Source organism: Loxodonta africana, chromosome 8 (assembly GCF_030014295.1).
Source record: "Loxodonta africana isolate mLoxAfr1 chromosome 8, mLoxAfr1.hap2, whole genome shotgun sequence".
Classification (NCBI taxonomy): Eukaryota; Metazoa; Chordata; class Mammalia; order Proboscidea; family Elephantidae; genus Loxodonta; species Loxodonta africana.
The window spans coordinates 130,800,060-130,818,228 of record NC_087349.1 but is presented as its reverse complement, the minus strand read 5'-3'; the positions used below and the strand labels follow the sequence as shown (position 1 = coordinate 130,818,228).

The 18,169-nt window shown below is 41.2% G+C and overlaps 2 protein-coding genes across 2 annotated transcripts in view; one reads left to right on the top strand and one right to left on the bottom strand.

Moving 5' to 3' along the window:
* Positions 1-9,828, bottom strand: part of DYDC1 (DPY30 domain containing 1) — a 37,881-nt gene extending 28,053 nt beyond the window's left edge. The window contains exons 1-3 of the mRNA XM_003418586.3: positions 9,682-9,828; positions 9,132-9,233; positions 2,899-2,991 (exon numbers count right to left, since the gene is read on the bottom strand). Coding sequence (XP_003418634.1) covers positions 2,899-2,991; positions 9,132-9,233; positions 9,682-9,828 — 342 coding nt within the window. The remainder of the gene's footprint in view (positions 1-2,898; positions 2,992-9,131; positions 9,234-9,681) is intronic.
* Positions 9,829-15,990: 6,162 nt separating this feature from the next.
* Positions 15,991-18,169, top strand: part of DYDC2 (DPY30 domain containing 2) — a 32,238-nt gene continuing 30,059 nt past the window's right edge. The window contains 2 exon segments of the mRNA XM_010598284.1: positions 15,991-16,137; positions 16,438-16,560. Of these exon segments, the coding sequence (XP_010596586.1) occupies positions 15,991-16,137; positions 16,438-16,560 (270 nt within the window).

Below are 18,169 nucleotides of genomic sequence, written 5' to 3'. Positions count from 1 at the left end.
AGCCAACATCATCCTAAATGGAGAGATTCTGAAAGCATTCCGCTTGAGAGCGGGAACCAGACAAGGATGTCCTTTTTCACCACTCTTATTCGACATTGTGCGGGAAGTCCTAGCCGGAGCAGTTAGGCTAGAAAAAGAAATAAAAGGCATCCAGAATGGTAAGGAAGAAGTAAAAGTATCTCTATTTGCAGATGACATGATGTTATACACAGAAAACCCTAAAGTATCCTCAAGGAAGCTACTGAAACTAATAGAAGAGTTCAGCAGTGTATCAGGATACAAGATAAACATACAAAAAATCAATTGGATTCCTCTACACCAACAAAAAGAATATCGAGGGGGAAATCACAAATCAATAGTGTTTACAGTAGCCCCCAAGAAGATACAATACTTAGGAATAAATCTTCTAGAGACGTAAAAGACCTATACCAGGAAAACTACAAAGCACTACTGCAAGAAACAAACTGCAAGAAACCAAAAGAGACCTACAAAAGTGGAAAAACAAACCTTGCTCATGGATAGAAAGACTTACCTTTGTAAAAATGTCTATTCTACCAAAACCAATCTATAGATACAATGCAATTCCAATCCAAATTCCAACGACATTTTATAATATGATGGAGAAACAAATCACCAACTTCACATGGAAGGGAAAGAGGCCCCAGATAAGTAAAGCATTATCGAAAAAGAAGAACAAAGTGGGCGGCCTCACTCTACCTGATTTTAGAACCTATTATACAGCCACAATAGTCAAAACAGCCTGGTACTGGTACAACAACAGATACGTAGACCAATGGAACAGAATTGAGAATCCAGACATAAAACCATCCACATATGAGCAGGTGATATTTGACAAAGGCCCCAAGTCAGTAAATTGGGGAAAAGACAATCTTTTTAACAAATGGTGCCAACATAACTGGATATCCATCTGCAAAAAAAAATGCACCATGCACAAAAACTAATTCAAAATAGATCAAAGACCTAAATATAAAATCTAAAACAAGAAAGATCATGGAAGAAAAAATAGGGACAACAGTAGGAGTCCTAATGCATGGCATAAACAGTATACAAAACATTACTAAAAATGCAGAAAAGAAACAAGATAACTGGGAGCTCCCGAAAATCAAACACCTGTGCTCATCCAAAGACTTCTCCAAAAGAGTAAAAAGGCTACCTACAGACTGGGAAAAAGTTTTTAGCCATGACATTTCTGATCAGAGCCTGATCTCTAAAATCTACATGATATTGCAAAAACTCAACTACAAAAAGACAAATAACTCAATTAAGTAATGGGCAAAAGATATGAACAGGCACTTCACTAAAGAAGACATTCAGGTAGCTAACAGATACATAAGGAAATGCTCACAATCACTAGCCATTAGAGAAATGCAAATTAAAACTACAAGAGATTCCATCTCACTACAACAAGGCTGGCATTAATGCAAAAAAACAGAAAATAATAAATGTTGGAGAGGTTGTGGAGAGACACTTATACACTGTTGGTGGGAATGTAAAATGGTACAATCACTGTGGAAATCGATTCGGCACTTCCTTAAAAAACTAGAAATAGAACTACCATACAATCAAGCAATCCCACTTCTCGGAATATATCCTAGAGAAATAAGAGCCTTTATAGAACAGATACATGCACACCCATGTTCACTGCAGCACTGTTTACAATAGCAAGAAGATGGAAGTAGCCAAGGTGCCCATCAACAAATGAATGGATAAATAAATTATGGTATATTCACACAATGGAATATTATGCATTGATAAAGAACAATGAACAATCCGTGAAACATTTCATAACATGGAGGAATCTGAGTGAAATTAGTCAGTTGCAAAAGGACAAATTTTGTATAAGACCACTGTTATAAGAACTCACAAAATAGTTCAAACAGAGAAAAAATATTTTTTGATGGTTACAAGAGGCAGGAGGGAGGGATGGAGGGAACAAAAGGGGTTTTCACTAATTCGATAGTAGACAAATTTTATTTTAGGTGACAGGAAAGACAAGACATAATACAGGAGAGGTCAACACAACTGAACTAAACCAAAAGCAAAGAAGTTTCCTGAATAAACTGAATGCCTGGAAGGCCAGTGTAGCAGGGGCGGGGTTTGGGAACCATGGTTTCAGGGTACATCTAAGTCAATTGGTGTAATAAAATCTATTAAGAAAACATTCTGCATCCCACTTTGGAGAGTAGCATCTGGGGTCTTAAATGCTAGCAAGCAGCCATCTAAGATGCATCAATTGGTCTCAACCCACCTGGAGCAAGGAAGAATGAAGAACACCAAAGACACAGGGTAATTATGAACAAAAGACAGAGAAAGGACCACATAAACCAGAGACTACATCAGCCTGAGACCAGAAGAACTAGATGGTGCCCAGCCACAACTGATGACTGTCCTGACAGGGAACACAACAGAGAACCCCTGAGGGAGCAGGAGAGCAGTGGGATGTAGACCCCGAATTCTCATTAAAAGACCAGATTTAATGGTCAGACTGAGACTAGAAGGACCCTGGAGGTCATGGTCGCTAGACTTTCTGTTATCCCAAGACAGGAACCATTCCCAAAGCCAATTCTTCAGACAGCGACAGGTCTGGCCTATGGGATGGAAAATGATACTGGGGAAGAACAAGCTTCTTGGATCAAGTAGACATATGAGACTATGTTGCCATCTCCTGTCTGGAGGGGAGATGAGAGGGCCGAGGGTGCCAGAAGTTGGCTGAATGGACACGAGGAAACAGAGTAGAGGGAAGGAGTGTGCTGTCTCATTAGGGGGAGAGCAATTAGGCATGTATAGCAAGGTGTGTATAAATTTTTGCATGAGACTGACTTGGTTTGTAAACTTTCACTTAAAGCACAATAAAATTTTTTTTTTAATTCAAATTACCTTCTCTAATTGATCTTGCGCTCTCTGTAGTTCTTCTATTCTCCTTCTCTCTTTTTCTTGCATTTCCAACTCTAGCTGGAACTCCAGCTGTTGCTAAATATTTAGAAATACATAAGTTTTATTAGAGTCAGATGAATTGAAAGGAGTTGACTCTATCACTCTAAGCGTCTCAGGGTAATTTAGTTTATGTTGCTGTTATTGGGTGCTGTTGAGTCGTTTCTGAGTCATAGCAAGCCCATGTGACAGAGTAGAACTGCCCCCTGTGGGTTTTCTTGGCTGTAATCTTTATGGAAACATTACCAGGTCTTTCTTCTGTGGAGTCGCTGGTGGGTTCGAACCTCCAACATTTCGGTTAGTAGCCAAGTGCTTAACTGTTTGCACCACCAGGGCTTATACCCAAAACCAAATACCCATTCCACAGAGTATATGCCAACTCATAGTGACCCTACAGGACAGAGTAGAACTGCCCCACAGGGTTTCCAAGGCTACAATCTTTATGGAAGCAGACCGCCACATCTTTCTCCCACAGAGTACCTAGTGGGTTTAAACTGTCCATTTTTTGGGTAGCATCCGAGTGCTTAACCACTGCACCACCAAAGCTCCTCCAGGGCTTATAAAAAAAAAATAGCCACCCAAAATTCAGAAAGGTACAAAAATAAATGTTCACAGCCACCTAACAGTTTAACTTCTACAAATATTTCCTGAAGGAAAGAAAAAAGGAAGCTCCGTAATTGCTAACTGTAGAAAAACACAATTTGTACAAAATCAAGTCATTTTCTGTCCTTCTAGAGGTTCCAAATGAAATGGCAATAATTTCTTTAGATAAAATGATTTTTCTATAAAATAAAAATAATTTATAAAAATAAAACTAATTTCTTTAGATAAAATCTCTTTAAGCACAAATGGGTCTTCATAGAGCCCCACCTTGGTGAAAGAGCAGTGTGTGAGAAAATCTTAAGCATTATTACCTAAAACCACAGATAATAATATATCTGGTCCTAATTCAACATGTATGTCACACTAGAGTAGGGGTCAGCAAACTAAGACCCACATGCCAAATCTGGCCCACCACCTATTTTTGTTTTTTTTTACTAGCTAAGAATGTTTTTTGTATTTTTAAATGGTTGAAGAAAATCAGAAGAATAGTAACATTTCATGACACAGGAAAATTATATAAAATTCAAATTTCACTGTCAGTAAATATACTTTTAGTCAAGCAGAGCCAGGTTCATTCCCTTGTGTTTTGCCTGTGACTACTCTCGCGCTACAACAAAGTTCAGTGGCTGCTCTAGGGACCGAATGCGGCGCTCTCATCACCTTGTGCTGCGCTACAAATCACAAAGACATGGTTACAATGCAACAGTGTACAGGCATCATCACCCCATAACTTTTTATTATTATCAGTGTATACTTATCATTCAAAGCAAGAAAAGAAGTGGACTTTAAATGTCATGCTTTTCAGACACAGTGCAGTGTGGATTATTTTGCCGTCAAATCCAATGGCAAAGCATGGTATTTATTATGCAATGACACTGTGTGATACAATACATACCAGCATTACCAAACTAGGCCCTCACGACAATATTCCTACATACGGGAAAGCAACCGCCGGAAAAATGTGAACATTTACAACAGTATGTCTCATCACAACAGAATTTCTTCAGAAAAATAAAATGAGGCTGCAACAAAGGTATGTTTCCAACTGACTCATTTGTTAGCCAAGCAAGGAAAACCATTTGCCAATGGTGAGTTAATTAAACATGCTTGATTGCAGCAGCCCAAGAAATGTATCCAGAGACAGCAAATGTGTCTGAGGTGATTAGCCTCTTGGTGAGAACAGTTGAAGCTGACCACATTGACAGAAAAATCCATACATTCAACTAAAAAACAAAGCAAATGATTCTGAGTGGTTTTCCTTGGCCCCTGATGACCCAACAGATGTTGCCAACACTGCTCAGATGCTGTTTACTACAGGAGTCAATGCTGAGTTTGAAGCGACTAAAGAGTTGGCTTCTACGAACAGTCTTCATGGAACAACTACAGGCAAGAATATTTTCAAAGCTGAGAAGCCCTGACTTGGTACAACCTGAAGTGAAATCTGCTAAGGCTTGTTACAACTAATAGTGGTAAAAATAACATGTGAAACATAAAAAGACTTAGCTGGACATATTTTAAACACTTGAAGGGTCTATTAAAGTCTATGATTAGTCATTGCATTATTCAACAGCAGCTACTGTGTAGAAAATACCTGAATCTCTCATGGATTATTAGGCCAGTAGTGTTTTTTTAGTGTCAACAGTGGCCTTGTGGATTTATCTATCATCAGTTCCAAGAATTTCTGTCAGAAATAAAAGCTGAATAGAACCTGACTTGCCCACCACATATCTTAACAGTGGTAAAATTTATTATAAATTTGTTGGCCAAGACACGTATTTCTCTGAATGAAAAGAACCACAGCCACTATTATTGAACATTAAATGGTTTTGGAAATTAGATTTTGCTGTAGGGTTGACAACGTTTCTTAATTGCACCTAAGATTATAAGGCAGAACATTGTTTATATGTGAGCTTATACTGCAATAAAGTCATTTCAACAACTAGTGTTGTTTGAATCACAGGTAATGTCAAGCTGCTTTATGTACTTTCTGTGCTGTCAAAAGTTAAGACAAGAAACTAGATCTTCACTCCACGCAAATTTGCAGTGGGTATGTTTTCCAAGCTGAAACTTCAGGGTGTCCAGACCTCAATGTAAGTGCAAAGGAAATTCCTATATTTCAAAATCGACTTAACTGTGCAATTGAGAAGCTTCTACCACCTTCAATTGCAAGGGACTCATCTACAAGGTAATGGCACGCTAAAGGACAAATATCAAGAAAAGAAACAAACAGAATTCTACAAATGCCTTCCAGGAGATGCACACGCCCAGTTAAAATTAAATGCAGGTAGATTCATATCAATATTTGGTAGCGCTATCTGTGTGAAAAGACATTATCAAGGATGAAACACATAAAATCTCACTACAGATCGACATTAATAGCTTAATATTTTCAACCAATTTTGACAGTAGGGAACACTAACTTTGAACTCCAATTGAGTGAAATGTTATCGGACAAAAAAAAAAAAAGAATTTCATTCTTCCCCAAAGTAAACCTCTACTACAAAAAAGGTATTCAATAATTATCATTACTGTTATTATTAGAATTTTAATTCCATCATAAAACTTTTATGGAAATTTGTATTCTCTCTTGTTATATAAACCCCAAAAAACCAAAAAAAAAAAAAACCCCCACTTGTAAGTACCTCAATAATAGCCTCAATTTTGCCGCTTGGCCTGTAAAGCTTAAAATATTTACTCTTTGGCACTTTACAGAGTTTCCCAACCTCTTTACTAGAAAATTATTTCTTACCACCAGTCAGGCACCATCTTACAGATAAACTAAGGTCATCCCATTAAAAGTATTTTTAAAATAATACCTTTTTTAAAAATGGATTATAAACAGTGATTAATATTTATTCACAAAAGGTTTTTAAAGGTAATTTCTTGGTATTCCTAACTGTACTTTATCCCATTAAGATAAATGCGACGAGGTTAGGAAGCCAAAATGTTGATGCAGTATCATTTCAATCAACTTTCAGACAGTGGTCAAGGAAGTGAAATAACTCCATCTCTCAACAGTCATACAAAGCATAGCTGTCAAATAGCAACCAGATTGGTTAGCATAACCAGTTTCTTAACGTTTTCAGGAAATTTTCAAAACTCAATTCCTTCCTTTATACACAAAGTCATTAGAAAGCCATTCAAAAATAAATATAAGTTTTTACTTCAAAAAATAAGATCCTAAATAGAAAATGGCAATAAAAATACTTCCCTGTTCACAGGGAACTGGGCTTGCTGGAGAGCTCAAAAAATGTCAAGAAATTTCAAGTCAGCAATACAGACTACAAGGACAACTGCTCTCGAGGCCAGCAGCGGGGTGGCCGGAGTCATGAACTTTCAGCTCACAGGACTCGGGGTACCCCAAGAGACCTGTTTCTCTCCATCCCAGGCTTACTCTCTCTTAAGCTCTTTTCTATCAGTGGTTCTCTCCACATGCCCCTTCTCCTTCTCCCATCGATTTTTCCAACCAATACATTTTTTAACTGGTCTGGCCATAAAATCTTCTCCAGAATATTATTATGTCTTCCATGCCCAATACAATGTTTAGTGTTCAGTGCACAGTGGATTACTTCATACTTACCAACATACGGCTATTTCTAGTATTGCCAAACTTCATCTAAGTAAAGGTAGATGAGTCCAAGAAAGCTAAGTATCCCCCCATTCATGATGTTATTGCCATGGGGAAAGAGAACTGATGAGTTCTCCTTATTCTGATAGAAAGGGGGACAGATACCAGCTACAGGATCTGGTATTGGAGGAAAAGCGACCCTCATTTGAAGTTTGGGGCTGCTGCAGCAGACATCTTGTCTGTTTGGGTGACAGTGTGACACCCAAGTCAACACTTGCAACGTCCCTCAAGAATAAGCTAAAATGACTGAAAATGAAGGCTCAGAGGCAGCAAAGTGTTCTACAACCGTATCCATCTAGGGGTAGCACTCTCAAATACCTAGAATTTTTCACCTTGGTCTCAAGGATAGGAGATTAGGCAGAGAAAATTTAATTTTTAATTTTGGTAAAATATATATAACAAAAATTTGCCATTTAACCATATTTAAGTATGTGATTCAGTGACATTCATATTCATCACACTGTGCAACTACAATCACTATTTCCAAAAGCTTTTCACCACTTCAAATGGAAACTCAGTATCCCTTAAATAACTCCCCATTCTCCCCTCCCTTCAGCCCCAGGTAACCACTAATCTACTTTCTGTTGCTATACATTTGCCTATTCCAGGTATTTTTATGTCTGACTTATTTCACTTAGCATAATGTTTTCCAGGTTCATCCATGTCATAGCATGTATCACAACTTCATTTCTTTTTATAGATGAGTAATATTTTGTTGTATGGATATACCACATTTTGTTTATTCATTCATCTGTTGATGGACACTGGCAGAGAAGCTATTTGCCAGGCCTATATTTTCCTTTTTACCCACACATTCAGATAGGTTTCTTTCCCTTTCTTAAATGTATAGTCTAGACTAGTCAAGTCCTTAACTTGGAAGAACTATAGAGGTGGCTTAAATTTAGTTCAAAAGCTCTCTCTAAATAAAATTGGTCCAGAAGCCACTCAAGAACTTTTCTAACTTATACTCCATGATCTATCCCTTCAGCCATTCTCTTACCAACACATTCAGCTCCCCAATCCTGTTATTCAAACCTACTTGAGTGTCTGCTTCTTCCACATCTTCAGTGAAGTATCTAAGTCTAGGTGGAGAAAACCACACAATCACATGAGCAAACCAAATGGACCACTATGAATGCTTGGTCTCCAACAAGACCAGGGCTCTCAATGCTGCCAAGGAAAGCTGAGCTTCCCTGATCAACTCTCTCTTCCATTCTCATTTCAAACCTTCACCACTCTGCCCGCACCTCCTACCTTACTGCCTCATTCTTGACAGATGATCATGGTCCCTACTTCATAAGGAAGACAGAAACCATCACACAGAAACTGCACCCAACTTCATGCCATCAAACCTGCATGCCTCCATACACCTACACCGTCCTCTTCTCTTTCTCCCTGTTATAATCAAAGAAGTGCCCTTCTACCTGCCTCACCTATGTTCCAGACCCCATTTCCTCTTGTCTCCATGGAAATCTGACTCCATAAATCATCTTCTCTAATGTCAACCACCTGCCTCTACTGTGTTCCTTTAGAAAAAAATTAAAAAAAAAATCCTACTTCCCAGAAAACCTTATTAAAAGTACTACCTACACCCACCATCTCCCCTGTTTGCCACCCCTCCGCCCTCCGCCAACGCCACCAGTGGCCCTGAGTGAGCATTGGCCACTCCTGTTCTTAATCAACCATCAGCAGACATGCTGACCACTCATGTCTCACTGGCACACTCTCTCCCCAGGCATCTGCAACAGCACTCTTGGGTTTTCCTCCTACCCCACTGCTGCTTTTTCTCCAGCAAAGAAAGCACACATGTACATAAAGGTAAAGGCATTAGAGAGCCACAGCTAAGCAAGTAACCAGGGACAGGTAGTCTTTCAAAGTTTCAGTGTATCACACAAGGCTGAAAGCCCTAATTCCACAGACACCTGTGAACTCATCTTACTTGTCTCACCTGCTGAAACATGAGCTCCTCTGCTTTGAGCCTCTCCATCATCTCCTGTTCCAAAAGAGCTAACTCTCTTTCACGCTCCAACTCGGCCATTTCCTTTTCTTTCTAGCATTGTTTAAAAGCAATATCATATGATTAATAAGAGAAAAAAACAGTTTGTAAAAACATTTTTGAAATCATTTAAGTTACCAACAATAGGGAAAGAGTTAAGCAAATTATAGTCTATTAATCTGGAAAATCTATAATTACTTGGGAAGATGTTATTTTATTTGAGCGAAGCATAAAATTAAAATTATACATTGAGTATGATCACAAGTATGTAAAAAATCTACAGACAAATGTGTGGAAAAAAGAATAAATGAAAATACATAAAAATATAAATAGAGGTCTTCTTTGGGTATTGTTTTTGTTTTTCATGTTGTCTAAGTTTTTGTATAATGAATATATTATTTTTATAATGGAAAGAAGAAAAAATACTGAACTTTAAAAAAAGCAGACAAGTTGGACCAATTATTTTACTCTTCTAATTTTCTAAAAGGAAAGCAATACTTACCATTTGTTCCATGGTCACATTTTCCTTATACTTGTAAATCCACAATGCCAAATACTCTATTGGATCCACTGGGCGAATTCTTGCCACTTCTGCAAGACCCTGAGTTAGACATGTCCCAAGGTGTTTCTGAAGATAGAGTGACTCCATCTCTAACTCCTAAATATAAATGCCTAAAAAATAAATGTTTTGAATCAGTGCAGGAAATTTCCGATTAAGGCACCAAACCAAAAAAAAAAAAAAAACCACCTGGTCAAGCCGATTCTGACTTACAGTAACCCCACAGGGTTCCCAAGACTGTAAATCGCTATGGAAGAGGATTGCCACATATTTCTCCCTCGGAGTTGCTGGTGGTTTCAAACCTCCGACCTTTTAGTTAGCAGTCAATTGCTTTAACCACTGCGCCACCAGGGCTCCAATTAAGGCACAGTAAGACAATCAAGCCCATGGAAGCAGCAGTCAAGAAATCAAAAGACACACTGCATTGGGCAAATCTATTAAAAAAGACCTCTTTAAAATGTTGAAAACCAAAAATGTCACCTTGAACACTAAGGTGCACCTGACCCAAGCCATGGCATTTTCAATCACCTTATATGGATGCAAAATCTGGATGATAAATAAGGAAGGCCAAAGAAGAATTGGCCAAGAAATCTTGGCAAAGAATATTGAAATACCATGGACTGTCAAAAGAACAAACAAATCTGTCTTGAAAGAAGTACAACCAGAATGCTCCTTAGAAGCAAGGATGGTGAGACTACGTCTTACATATTTTGGACATGTTATCAGCAAAAATCAATCCCTGGAGAAGGACATCACGCTTGGTAAAGCAGAGGATCAGAGAAAAAGAGGAAGACCTTCAATGAGATTGACTGACACAGTGGGTGCAACAATGAATTCAAGCATAACAATTGTGAGAATGGTGCAGAACCGGGCAGTGTTTTGTTCTGTTGTACCTAGGGTCCCTATGAGTCGGAACTGACTTGAGACGGCACCTAACAACAATAGTAAAGTCCAGCAGGCCAACAATGTATTATACCCTATCACCAGTCATTGATGCCTACCATCAGAGATGTTACAAGCATGCTGGCCCCAGGAAAATTCTAAGAGTTTCCAAAAAGCTTCTACAGAAGTCACTACAACTAAAATATTTTCAAAATCCTGATGAGCCCTCAAGCCCCAGAGAGAGAAAAGGGATACTGATTATTACTATTGCAATTATTATTTATTGCAAGAAGACTGTATACCAAGCAACGCACTGTCTCACTTAATCCCTACAACTTATCTGAAAAGTGGGTCTCATTATCCCCATTGTGCAGATGAGGAAACCCAGGCACAAAGAGCTTAATTCAACAGTTCGGGATCGAAGAGCTGGCACATAGTGGAGGTGAGATTTGTACCTGCAAGATGTAGAACCACCTTGCAATTTGGCTTTTGTTCTGGGTTCTTGAGAGCTGGACCACACCTGAGGCTAATGAGTGGGGTCTGAGCAGACCAAGAGGGGCCATCTGGGGGTCTGATGTTGACTAAGCCTCAGGAGGGATGAAACAATCTATCATGGCCACTAGTGGAGGCTGATAAGTGTCCTGAACTGAAAGGCTCAGATGAGCTTCCTGGTTGGTGACCATGCATGAGAGAGGGTAACGCTTCCTCTTTGGGACATGGAATCTTCACTTTGTGACACTCCACCTCCACCAGACCTCACCTTATGCGTCTCTTCATTTGTATCCTTTTTGATTGTAGTAAATCTGTAGTTTTAAGTATGGTACACTCACCATAAGATTCTTTGAGTCATTCCAGCAAATTAACAAATTCACAGGGGCAGTGAGAACCAGCAGGGGCTGGCATCCGCCTATATGAAGGACAGTGTCTAAATTGTGGGGTCTAATCTAGCTTTGGGTGGATAGGTATATGAGAAGGCTGCTGGTCTGAAGGACGGTGTCCATTTGACTTGAGCTCTGACCTACCCCTGGGTGGGCAGGGTTGAAGAGAGCGTGTGCCACTTGGGTGGCTGGCATGCAATGAGGATGGGGAAGTGGGAAGGTGAGGACTAGATCCATTTCCACAATTTGGGGGTTGGATTCATGCTGATCCTTACCATGCAGTTAGCAGAGAAGGTGGAATTTGCTCACTTTGACCCTTGCTTAGTGCAGTACGCAACTCTTGATTCCAGAGCCCTCACTCTGACTGCACTAAGATGCTGATCCCAAGCCATGAGAGCCATTTTTATAAAACATCACAATATTCCACCTCTTAAAAAAAAAATTCCATGACTCTCCATGGCCAGTCCTCAAATAACAGCTTAATAGACTCCTGACCATCTGGCCCCAATTCTCCTTTCAGGCGCCTCCAGATCTCTCTGCTGCCCCGACATGTCCTGAACACCCTGCATCTCTGCTGGTCATGCCCTTTTATGGAATTTAGACTCCTCGAAAAAGCTGATGAAATGTGTTCATTATTCAACAAATATATACTGAGTGCCTATCAACAATATGGTCCCTGGGTGGCACAAATGGTTTGCACTCAGCTACTAATCAAAAGGTTGGCAGTTCAAACCCACCCAATGGCACCACAGAAGAAAGGCCTGGTGATCTGCTTCCATAAACACTATAGCCAAGAAAACCCTATGGAGCAATTCTACTCTGCACCACATAGGGTTATCATGGGTCAGAATCAACTTGACAGCAATGGCTTTTTTGTGTGTGTTTGTATTCAACAAATACAAACTGAGGCACCTTGACAGATGCTGGGAATACAAAACACAGTCTCTGCCCTCATGGAGCTTACAGGTGAGTAGGGAAGACAAACATTAATCAAATATTAACATCAATAAATGAATGTAAAATTGAAATTGTCATGAGTACTATGCAAACCAGATAACAGGAGGATTTGATCCAGTTGGAAAAGTCAAGGAGAGCTTTCCTGAGGGGTGATGTTCAAACTAAGATTTGAAGGAACAGTAAAAGTCATCCCAGCAAGGAGAAGCAACAGCCTTCCAGGTATGGGAAAAGGCGCTGGTATAGGAGTGAGCATGCGGTCAACACAGCAAAGAGAAGGCAGAGCCTTCCAGGTAAGAGAAAAGGCATGGTATAGGAGTTAGTGTACAGGCATGGGGACAGAGTGCCAGGCTGTCCACATCCTGCTCCTAGTCCAATGCACCTGACATTTTATATTAAGATCTCAGAAACACTGACATCCTGAGATCTATGCATAGACCCCCAATACTGCTCTTCTCTCATGCAATGCTGATGGGAGTGCAAAATGGTATGGGGGGAATTTGGCAGACTCTACACATGTCTTCTCTGCGACCCCACAATCTCACTCTGGGATCCTAGCTCAAAGATCCTAGCTCAAAGATACACCTGTAAAAATACGAAACGACATATGCACGAGGTTATTTTGCACCACTGCTTAGAATAGCCAAAGACTGGGAAACTACTCAATTATTCATCAACAGGAGATCGATAATACACAGCAACACCATCAATTACTATGCAGATGTAAAAGAATGAGGAAGACTTCTAAAACAGGGAGGGACATTCAGGACATTAACAAAGCAAGGTGCAGCAAGTATATATAGCATGCCATCCTTTGTATTAGCAACAGCAGTGAGAAAGGAATGCCGTGTGTGTAAAAATTAAAAACTCTACAGACCAAAAGCAAACTGGTACAAATGAACCTAACTCCCCATCAGGTTGGCGCTGGTGTCCTAACCACACAGGGAAAAGGTTACAGCTGACTTTGGAACACAGTATCTTCACTGTACTTCTCTAAAAACAGAAGGAACTACAAAGATATCTCAACTTCATTTGAAGTGGAGTAACATAAAAGAGGGAAGGGCCTCCTGCCGCTGCTCCTCAAAAATAAAACACGCGGGAAGGGGGCAGGGTCCCTAATGCGGGAGATTAAGAGTAGGAACGGGTCCACGGTGTGCTGCAGCCCATCATCAGTGGGACTTGGGCGGGGCTCGTCACCTCACTTGGCATCTGTTCCCTGTCCACGAAATGGTGATAGTACCCATTTCACAGAGTTGTTGAAAGGAATGCTATTTTTCATATACACCAATAGGCAGCATCTTGGATCAAAAGAAGAAAGCCCCTTCCCACAGAAACAGCCGCCTCAAGTCTGGAGAAGGTGCCACAAGAGGCAGACTGAGATGCCTCGCCCCCAAACCAGGGAGACAGATCCAGGTAGGGCTGCCAGATTAAGCAAATAAAAATACAGGACACCCAGTGAAATTTGAATGTCAGCTAAACAGCGAATAATTTTGTATTACACTATATCCATTTCCGTCCAGTCGAATTCCGACTCATAGCTACCCTATAGCACAGAGTAGAGCTGCCCCACAGGGTTTCCAAAGAGTGGCTGGTGCATTCCAACTGTCGACCTTTTGGTTAGCAGCCGAGCTCTTAATCACTGCGCCACCAGGGTACTGAAATGTTTTTCGTTGTCTATCTGAAGTTCAAATTTAATTGGGCGTCCGGTGTTTTATCTGGCAAATCCCTACACAAGGCGCGCTCCCCGAGGACGAGGGAGGAAGAGGAGGAGGAGGAAGAGCAGCTGGCAAACGGGACTCCAGGTGCGGAGCTAACCCTCACATGGCCTTTGGGCGCCCCCTTAGCCCTAGGCTCCTAGCAACGTCCGTCAGAACCGCCTCTGCCCGCTGCGACCCATGGAAAGTGGGACGAACCTTTCTCGGACCACTGCGCCTGCGTTCTCGATGCGCACGCCTCACGCACGCGCCGAACTCCTGCCGGCTATCCGCGTCCCGTCGCTAGGCAGCAAACTCGCGCACCCCAGAAGCCAAAGGGAGCGCACCACAGAGAGGAGAAGCGCGCGGGTGGGTGAGCCCAGGAGCGCGCGAAAGGGCGAGGAGCACGACATAAAGAGGAGTCGGTGCGCACGCGAGCGCGCGCGGGGTGGAGGGATGCGGCATAGACACTGTGAGGAGCGTCGGAGGAGCAGAGGAAGTGAGCTGAGGGATTCTGGGAGAGGAAGGGTTGGTGGGCTCTGGGAGAAGCAGGGAGGGGCGCCAGCTTAGAGTAAGTGCTTTCTCCAGGTAGTCAACTCCACGGCAACTGGTTTGATTTTATGTGCTAGTCACCATGTATTATCTCTTTTGATCCTCTCAATTTTTGAGGTACATTTGTTATTTCTCTTTTACAGATGAGGAAGCGGGAGCTCAGATAAACTGACTTGCTGAAGATCACAGAAGAACCAGGACTGGAACTTGGTCTGGTTCCACAGTCTACGTTCATACTGCCACCATATACTGCCTCCTAAACGTATGGTGTTACAGGTCTTTGAACCTATTGGTTGGGACGGAACCCCTGCTGAGAGTTTGCATTCTTTACAAGTTCCCAGGTGATGCTAAAGCTGCTGGTTAGGGGCCAGTTCTAAGAGCCACTAGTAGAGCTGTGGTTCTCAAAGCTTATTATACATAAGAATCACCAGGGGATCTTGTTAAAATGTGGATTCTGAATCGTATACCTGGGGCCTGAACGAACTGGTTGGAAGCCAGTATGACCTAGGCTACATTACCTCCAGCTCTCGAAATCTGATTAAAAGTAAATCAAAGGGCAAGTAAATCAAAAGTAAATAAAGTAGTTTTCTGCTTAAGTAGTAGAAAGTGGAGTATAGTATTAGGTGTGGCAGCGCCCTTGACCAGCAGTAGCTGCAGGGCCTGTTAGTTTGCCTCCTCCTGCCCAAGGCTTCTTGTGAAATAAATAAGCCTTTGTATCTGTGGGTTTTATCTGTGTCATAGGAGCCCTGGTGGTGCAGTGGTTAAAGCACTCAGCTGCAAACTTAAAAGGTCAGTGGCTCAAGCCCACCAGCTTCTCTGCAGGAAAAAGATATGACAGTCTACTTCCGTAAAGATTTACACTCTTGGAAACCCTGTGGGGCAGTTCTACTCAGCCCCGTAGGATTACTGAGTCAGAATTGACTCAAGGGCAGTGGGTTCGGGTTTGGATCTAGGTCATAGGTGACTCTGGGTTCCAGTGTCACAAAACCACGGCTCCCTACCCAAGGGTGTAAGTGTGTAAGTGGAGGCCTGTAGCCATCCCTAACCATCAATGTGTTTCCTCTGAGGCCTGATGACCCCCTAGAACCTTTTGTTTGCTGGAGAGCATTAGGAAAAAGCTCACTTGAAGATAAGAGCTACTGGCAAGTCTTCTTTGTTGGCTCTTCTGGGGCAGGGTGGAATCCAGAAACATCTCATATTTATCCTGAAATGAATCATGAGTTGGTTAGAATGTGTCCATTTCTTAAACCAACAGTGGGACTCTGCTTGGATTTTTTCCCAGGCCCCACAGAATGGAAACGGGGTACCTGAAGAGATGCTTTGGAAATTGCCTGGCCCAGGCACTGGCAGAGGTGGCAAAGGTTCGGCCCAGTGACCCAATAGAGTACTTGGCTCACTGGCTTTATCATTATCGGAAAACCACAAAGGCAAAAGAAGAGGTATGTATGTGCACTGGCTCTCCTTTGGGGGGCTTCCAGCTTTCTCTAGAGTAATTCTGGAGCTTGCCTGGGGAGTTTCTTGGCTTGGGTCCAGAAGTGTGGATAGTCTGGGGGCTGCAGAGAGAATCCAACCCAAGGATGCTGTGGAGTTGATGGATTTAGAGCTACTAGGAGAATAAAGCTAGTTATAGGAGCGAGCTGGGCAGGCATGAAGGGCTGAGGTCTGTCAGCAAGGAAGGCGGGCTCTTTTGTACTTGCCACCTGGGTACTGAACTGATTCAGCTCTGTCACATCACCTAGAGCATGCAAGAGAAGACCCAGCTGAAAGAGGAGTATGACAAGAGTCTCCAGGAAACAGAAATGGCAGAAATGGTGAAACAAGGAGAGTATCAAATTCAACAGAAAGATGAAAAGGATCACAAGGTAGGAAGGAGAAAATGAGCACTGGGCACAGACATCACACAAATGGAGACCAGGACGTCAACAAGTAGCCTGCCGCAGTCCAGTGCACGTGAGCCTCCCAGTAGCCCGCCTTTTGCTCTGTAGTTACTTACCTGTAAATCAATCTTACAATCCCTGTCTATGAAAAAGAAATCTTAAAGGGCAGTTCCATTTTAGGTTCCAGGAAATACCATTGATGTTATTAGTTTAAAAAATTAGATTTTTAAGAAATCTAATAACTTCACCTGGAAAAATATAGCTTCATACAAGATGCTTTGCCTTCTTTTAAAAATTTGTTTAATATTTTTCAGAAACCAAATATGGTTATCAGTGTATAGTTCAGATATTTTATTTCATGCAAGCTATTTATATATGTATTTTGTTCATTGTGTGCTACTTACTTTTGCACGTACTTACTTTTGCACCAAGCCACAGATGCCTCCTCTATGAAGCTGTAATGTTGAAATAATTGGAAATAATTGTGGACTAGCATATCTTTTATTTTCCACAGTTTTTTGGCACAATCTCCTGAACAGTGTCTTGTATTTGGCACAATCTCCTGAACAGTGTCACGCATTGTAACAAGAGTTGGAGGCAGAGTTATCATTAAGCACAGAGATATTCAACAATGTCGAATCTCATTTCTGTCACTAGTCCAACACTGGAGCCCTGGACAACCAAACCATCCCCAGCCTCTGTTGCATATCTCCTCACATACTGGTCAGCATATCTCCTCACATACTGGTCAGCATGACATAGCTGTTTTATGCATTCTACAGAGTACACCTGAATAGGGAATTGACTTAATTGCAATTTTGGACTTGATGCCTGAGATCATTTTAACTATCACTATGTCCTATGAACTGAAATCTTTAATGCAGTCTGTACAATTCACTAGCTTTTGCATAAGCAATGCTAGTTGTATAACCCAGTGCCCATTGCTGTCGAATCTGTTCTGACTCATAGCGACCCTATAGGACAGAGTAGAACTGCCCCACAGAGTTTCCAAGGAGCACTTGGTGGATTCAAACTGCTGACCTTTTGGTTAGGATTTCCAAACCCAACTTTTTTTAAGATGTGAAAACGTTACAAGCTTATGTACATTTATACTAATATGCTCAACTTTCCTAATAACAGTTAAGATTTATTTTTGAAGTCTGGATGTTTTATAAATATATTAAATCAAAAGAAAGATGGTTTCACACCATTATTTGACATAGTCCAAGGGACCTCTCCCTCTGGGATGATACAGTCTTTGAACAATAATTGGAGGATGGGAGAGATGAGGTCATTTAATAGAAGTTGCCCTCACCTTGCCACCCACTCTAGCCCTTTTCTAACACATGCTTCACTGTTAACAGAAATATATGTAAGGCAGAGAGAGACCCCGAAATGAAATGCCACCCTTGCTTTATGGTGCCTTTACTAAAGAATACTTTGCTCATGCCAATATTTTGAATTGTCCCCTTGTATTTTTTATTACACTCAGGAGGTTTAAACCCTGTAGCAATATTCCTTAATAATATTTGGATGAGTAAAAGGCATGTCATTCCTTTGCCAGGTGTGAGACAAAAGTAATTGTAAGGAAAAA